Raw genomic sequence first — 6,451 nt, 5'->3', positions numbered from 1 at the left:
GTGGGTCCGCAGCTAGAATGGGCCTTGCTGATGGCCTAAAATAAGCGTGACAGGGAGGGGATGTTAAGGAGAGGTAGGGCGAGAGGATGGCGTTCTTATAATGGAAATTGGAAGCCAAGCACTTGGCGTTGAGTAGAATTTCTAGAACGTGAAATGCATTGTATGTACATAATATTTGTGTTTGAAGTGAGTGCTAAATTGCTTGCTTTCTCTCTGCAGTCTCACCGCAAGTTCTCAGCTCCGAGGCATGGGTCTCTGGGCTTCCTGCCCCGCAAGCGCAGCAGCAGGCACAGGGGCAAGGTGAAGAGCTTTCCCAAAGATGACCCCAGCAAGCCTGTCCATCTCACTGCCTTCTTGGGCTACAAAGCCGGCATGACTCACATTGTCCGTGAAGTCGACAGACCTGGGTCCAGTATGTATTAATGTGCTTTTTGGTAGAGATGGTGGTTTTCTTTTTTTGAGTGGTGAAAGATGACCTATTTGTTAGCAGCTCTGGATTTTAATCCTAACTTGCCTTCACCCTGTTCAAAAGTGTTTGAGTGGGTAGGGTGTAAAGCTCCCAGACCCCTCCCGCTTCAATGTGAGGGATGTCTCAGCAGCAGAATTTCATGTCTAGCTGTTTCCATCCTGTTCCTCAGATGTGCAGTGACCTAATGATTTGGTTTAGCTGTACTATTAACAGACAGCATAGGATCACCTTTTCTTAATGGGTGGACAGAAGTAGATTGGTGGGTTGGTTTTTTGCTTATTATCAAATGAGAAAGAACAGATGATGTTGAGAATCAGAATCATAGAATGGCCTAGGCTGGAAGGGACCTTAGAGATCATGTAGCCCAACCTCCCTGTCATGAGCAGGGACGCCACCTCTCGACTAGACCAGGCAACACATGGGGACCAGGCGGGTTTAATGGCTTGTGCTGGTGTTAATTGTTGTACTGTATTTCTGTCTGCATCCAGAGGTGAACAAGAAGGAGGTGGTTGAGGCAGTCACTATCATAGAGACACCTCCAATGGTCATCGTGGGCATTGTGGGATATGTACAGACACCTCGTGGCCTCCGTAGCTTCAAGACCATCTTTGCTGAGCACATCAGCGATGAGTGCAAGCGTCGCTTCTACAAGAACTGGTAAGAGAGCAGGGCTTTTGCTTGTTCCCTTAATCTCATGCCATGGTTTACGTCTTTCTGCTGAGCTGCAAATCATACTAGTACAGGTTTTTGAAGAGGCTTTTCAGCCATTCGTATTCAGCCTTGATCAACTGGCCAAATAATGGAATAGGCGGTAGGAAAGGCCCTGGGAGGGTCACAGCAGAATGTTGGTTGGTGCGCTTCTTGGTGTGGGTACTGACAGTGTTGGTTGATTTTTGCCTGAGATCTCCTGAACAGGCTACACGTGATGATACTTCGACGGGCGGACATAAGGAAATCGCCTCTGGCGCTTGTTGTTGAGTGTCGAGTCCTGACTGTAGCCCTGTTTTCTCAGGAAAGGGGAGGGCAAGTGTTGCTTCTGATGACTGTTCCAGGCACTGTTGTTGTGATCAAAAGCGTGTGCGTTTGCCTGAGTGTGGCTCCAGCATGTCTGGAGCTTACAGGCTGTTTATGAACTTTGTAGGCTGAAAAGACGTCAGAGTAGAGCAATAATAATCTCAAGGGTGTTACAGTGACACCTTACGAGAGGGGAAATCACGGTATTCTGAAGCAGATAGCGGTCATCTGACCATTGCTTTAAAGATCTGTTTTTTCTGTTATTGTTCAACGTCTCTCTACAGTCTTTTGTCTTCTGTACTGAGAATGTTAATGTGCTTTGGAATTTATGGCAGCTCCGCTCGGCTTTGGCAACTGTGCCGCTGCCTGATGAGCTCCAGGCTCCGCTTGCTGGTGAACTCCACTGGCAATGAGCCGAAACCAGCTGAGGTGGCAGCTCCTTCCGCTCGTCCCCGCTTCCTGAGGGGATTGATGAAGGGCTTAGCCAAACCTTGTCTCTGCTCTGCTCCTGAAGGCACAAGTCCAAGAAGAAGGCCTTCACCAAGTACTGTAAGAAATGGCAAGATGAGGAGGGCAAAAAGCAGCTGGAGAAAGACTTCAATAGCATGAAGAAATACTGCCAGGTTATTAGAGTCATGGCTCACACTCAGGTAAGTGCAGGACTCAGGTGATCACTAGAAACAGCTACAAGAGCAAGCCTAGAACTTGGCCCATGTCTGTAGGGAGACTTCTGCCCTCCCCTGCAGCCAGATGCTGTTAAGCACAATACAGATACTGGCTCTCAATTCTGTACCAAGCATATGCTCACAGGATGCTTGAAGGTGACTCAATCTTTTGAAGCAGTGTACAAAAGGGACTGGACCACAGTAGGAACTTCTTGGACTCAGTCCTCTGCTGATATCCAATAGAGCTGAGCTCTCTTAATTCCAGCTGTGAATAAAAACAGGCTGAACACTTGAACTGTGGGGTTCATGTGTTAAGCATCATTTCAGGCTGCGTTCTATAAGCACTGCAAACACTCAGAGGCTTTTGGTGACTTCTGTTGCTCAGCTGCAGGAGCTGTACACTGAGGGGTCTGGTGGTGTCTCCCTAGCTGTCAGTGGTCTGCCAGACTTGTTTGGCGGATGGAATTAAATTTTTCAGTTGACTGTAAGTGGGATAGTATGTCAATTTATGACACTGCTAATTTTACTAGAATTAATTTTCCATACTAGACACCAAAGGTAATACTCCTTCTCTCTGAAATCCAGTAGAAGTAACTCTAAATGTGGCCCTACATGAAGGATACTACGGTGTGACAAGCTTTATCAGTTGTGGGATGGCTTGGATTGGAAGGGACCTTTAAAGATACCTGGTCTGACTCTTCACATGGTCCTTTCGCTAGATCAGGTTGCTCAAAGCCCTCTCCAACCTGACCTTGAACACTTTCAATGCTGGAACTTTCACAGCTTCTCTGAGCAACCTGTGCCAGCATCGCTCATACTAAAAAAATTCTTCCTTATTGTTGGTGTCTGTGGGATTAGAGAACTTTGGTCCTGTGTGTGTTATATAACTTCCAGATACTGTGACTTAATCTTTTAAGCCACAATACATGCCTTAATATGTAGGGCCCTTCGTTATGTTGAAGTTGTGTATCTTGGAAAAGGAGGGGTTTAATTAGAAAAGCAGATTAGGCCAAGACTAGAAGCGTACTGGGCCAGTTAATATGAAGCTCATCTTGGAAGAGCAGGAGCTAAATTTCATCCTTTCCGTCCTAGATGCGTTTGCTTCCCCTGAGACAGAAGAAGTCTCACCTGATGGAGATCCAGGTGAATGGTGGCACTGTTGCTGAGAAGGTGGATTGGGCCCGGGAGAAGCTGGAACAGCAAGTGCCTGTGTCCACTGTCTTTGGCCAGGATGAGATGATAGATGTCATTGGAGTCACCAAGGGCAAGGGATATAAAGGTAAGTGCATGGAAGTTCTCCTTATGATCAGATGCAGTTTTCAAAGAGATTGTAGCCTTGAGTTTTCACAAGTGCTTGTGCTAAGATCTGAGAAGGTAAATCCATACTGCTGTCATGGTTCGATGATGAGACCATGGAATGAGCGCTGGGCACAGCGCCTGACATCCGTGAGGAGTCATTCCATGCTGCCTTCCTTCTGAGAACAACCCAGGGACAGCTGGGAAGGGAGCATGGGCAGTTGAGGGGCAGGGTGCTTCACCAGGAAACCTGGATAATTCCAAGAATGCTGGGTCTGGGTTTTGCTTTTGTTGCCTGCGGACAGCAGGTTGAGAAGTGGCCTGAAACCTAGTTGAGCAGTTGGGTGACATCTCAGCTTGATGACAGCAGCGCTGCTTTGATTTCTTCCAGGTGTTACCAGTCGTTGGCACACCAAGAAGCTGCCCCGCAAGACTCACAGGGGTCTGCGCAAAGTGGCCTGTATTGGTGCATGGCACCCTGCTCGTGTGGCTTTCTCTGTGGCCAGGGCTGGTCAGAAGGGCTATCACCATCGGACTGAAATCAATAAGAAGGTTTGTGTCCCTGAACTGCTGGCGAGAAAGAGCTGGCTATGATTGCTTGCTGCGTGACAGTGAATAGAGCAGAGTTTTGCTCTGTTTGAATGTCATCTTGGGGACCATAACCGTAGCGTGTTATGTTGGTTAACCATAAAGTCCTTGTATGGCCACGTGTTTACAAAATGCAGCAGACGTTTTTTTCCAGCCCTATGTAGATTTCTTTGCATTTTGGCTGATGTCAAGGCCTTTCTCCTTACGCTAAGCAAAAATTCTTGACCTTTTTAGATCTACAAGATCGGCCAGGGTTACCAAATCAAGGATGGGAAGTTGATCAAAAACAATGCATCGACTGATTATGACTTGTCTGACAAGAGCATTAACCCTCTGGTGAGTTGTTGGAGCTCTGGAGCTCTCTTGAGTCTGCTTGTGAGGTGAAATGGAACTGGTCTAAGTCGGAAAATGATTTGGAGAGGAGCTCTTGAGATAAAAACTCTACTGTTGTGGGAGGTGAAATTGCTTAGTCATTCTCAGTATTTACTTGTGCAACTTTCTATTTGCATTTGGTATGTGGCAATAGCACAGGGACATGTTAACAAACATAGAAATTATACTTGTAAGTCAAGAATAATTCAGCAGGGAGAGCAGCACCGTTGGCTGTTTTGTTGGCCTCTTCTTGTTGCTGCTGTTCTTGGCAAAAGCCTTAAAGCAGCGAGTAAATTGCTCTATCAGGACACTTAACCAGTGAAAGGTAATCCTGGAAACGGGATTTTGGTGAAGTTAGGAATGACTGAGACCCCTCAAGTGGTGTGAGAACGTCAGGCTGTAGGCAGACGTGGTCACTCGTCCTGCTTTGTACAGAGCACTGACTGTTCTCTCCATGCTCAGGGAGGCTTTGTCCACTACGGTGAGGTGACCAATGACTTCATCATGCTGAAGGGCTGCGTTGTTGGGACCAAGAAGAGGGTCCTAACCCTGCGCAAGGTGAGTTGTGCAACCAGCTGTCAGGTGCTGCTTGCTGCTGCCAGGGATTCGTGTAGCCAGCTAGAAAAAAAAGCCCCAGGCACACAAACGCACCTCATGGGTGACCTCGGGTTGGGGGGTGTAGTGTGAAGAGTCTCCCCTCATTTAATTCTGTCCAGGGCTGTGTGTGGTGAAGGGCACGCTTTAGGGTTGAGAATTCTGGGCTGTAAGGACACTGACAGGTAGACTTGGGCTCGCCTGATGTGAGCTCACCAGCTCTCAGCCTTGAAGGCCAAAAGCACAGGTTGGCCTGTTGACAAGTGCTCCTGCAGGTAACAGCTGCCGAGGTGTGAGGTCAGAGTAACTCAGGAGGTGTTAGCCATGGAGGTGAGAAGAGGTAGCCAGCAGGCTGAAAGGGTACTGCTCTGTGCTCACTTGGCATTTTCCTTGCAGTCTCTGCTTGTGCAGACCAAACGCCGGGCCCTGGAGAAGATTGACTTGAAGTTCATTGACACAACCTCCAAATTTGGTCATGGCCGCTTCCAGACAGCTGAGGAGAAGAAGGCTTTCATGGTAAGGACACTTTCTGAAGCTGGCAGCTTCGTGTTGTATCTCTCCATATTGCCTAATGGCAGTTGGTAGCTTGACCTTTTGGCTGCCAATCTTGGAGAAAGCGAGTTCGGAGTCCCAGGAGTGAGGCCCTCGAGGGGTCAGAGAGCAGTTAAGTTGCTGTGGAACTTCCCCACAAGGTGGCACCAGCATCTCTTTGCTGCTGCTGCATGTGAAGTCGTCGATGCTGTGCCGAGTTCAGCTTTCCCCCAAAACCAGTAGCTATGGGGATGGGGGTTTGTGATTTCCAACGGGTTGCAGTGTTGAGGGCTTTTTCTGCCTTAATTTTTCTGCAACAAGAGGAGAAGAAATTACAGTGTTATAACTGGGATGTGATGTGGTCTTTGGTGCAGAGTGCTGTTTACATAATTCCTTTTTTTTTTTTTTAGGGACCACTCAAGAAAGATCGTATTGCAAAAGAGGAGACGGCTTAATGTGTGGAAGGGTCCTGTAGCCTGTTTGCTCTCAGACCAAACAAAAATAAATATTTTAAAGAAGGGAACTTTGCCTTTTGGTTTATATGTAGCTGTGTCAAGGCTGATACTCGTGCTGCAGGCCCTGTGCATGGGACCAAGCAAACCAAAGAAGGAAGTAAAGCCCAAATTCAGGAGCATCCAGCTCATCACAGGGTTCCTGTATGAGAAAGAAGCTGTCATTACTGCTTTCGGAGGGCAAAAATTTTGAGGCAAAGCAGGGCTTCTCTGGTTGGTCATGTGAAAATAGTAAAGCGACAGTAAGAAAACTTAAATGTCCTTGCAATTCCTGAGGTGTTACTCCATGTATTAGTCCTCTGCTGCAGGGTTAGAGAGCTTCAAGTCAAACGGGTTTTAAAATCCATGAAGCTACTTCAGACAGTTGAAACATCACTAAATTCCAAGTAGGTGGCTGGTGCTGGCCGTTG

General features: G+C 47.5%; 1 protein-coding gene across 1 annotated transcript; it reads left to right on the top strand.

Moving 5' to 3' along the window:
• Positions 1 to 219: 219 nt before the first annotated feature.
• Positions 220 to 6,047, top strand: RPL3 (ribosomal protein L3; the record flags this gene model as incomplete). Its single annotated transcript, XM_009877693.1, has 9 exons — positions 220 to 412; positions 958 to 1,126; positions 1,998 to 2,133; positions 3,241 to 3,427; positions 3,836 to 3,996; positions 4,267 to 4,368; positions 4,867 to 4,962; positions 5,395 to 5,514; positions 5,940 to 6,047. Coding segments are annotated over 9 exons (1,209 nt in total), but the record flags the coding sequence as incomplete, so codon positions are not given.
• Positions 6,048 to 6,451: the final 404 nt, after the last annotated feature.

The sequence above is a fragment of the Apaloderma vittatum genome, unplaced genomic scaffold, assembly GCF_000703405.1.
Source record: "Apaloderma vittatum isolate BGI_N311 unplaced genomic scaffold, ASM70340v1 scaffold17381, whole genome shotgun sequence".
Lineage (NCBI taxonomy): Eukaryota > Metazoa > Chordata > Aves > Trogoniformes > Trogonidae > Apaloderma > Apaloderma vittatum.
Note: the sequence above shows the minus strand (reverse complement) of the source record. Positions and strands in the feature narration are given on the sequence as shown.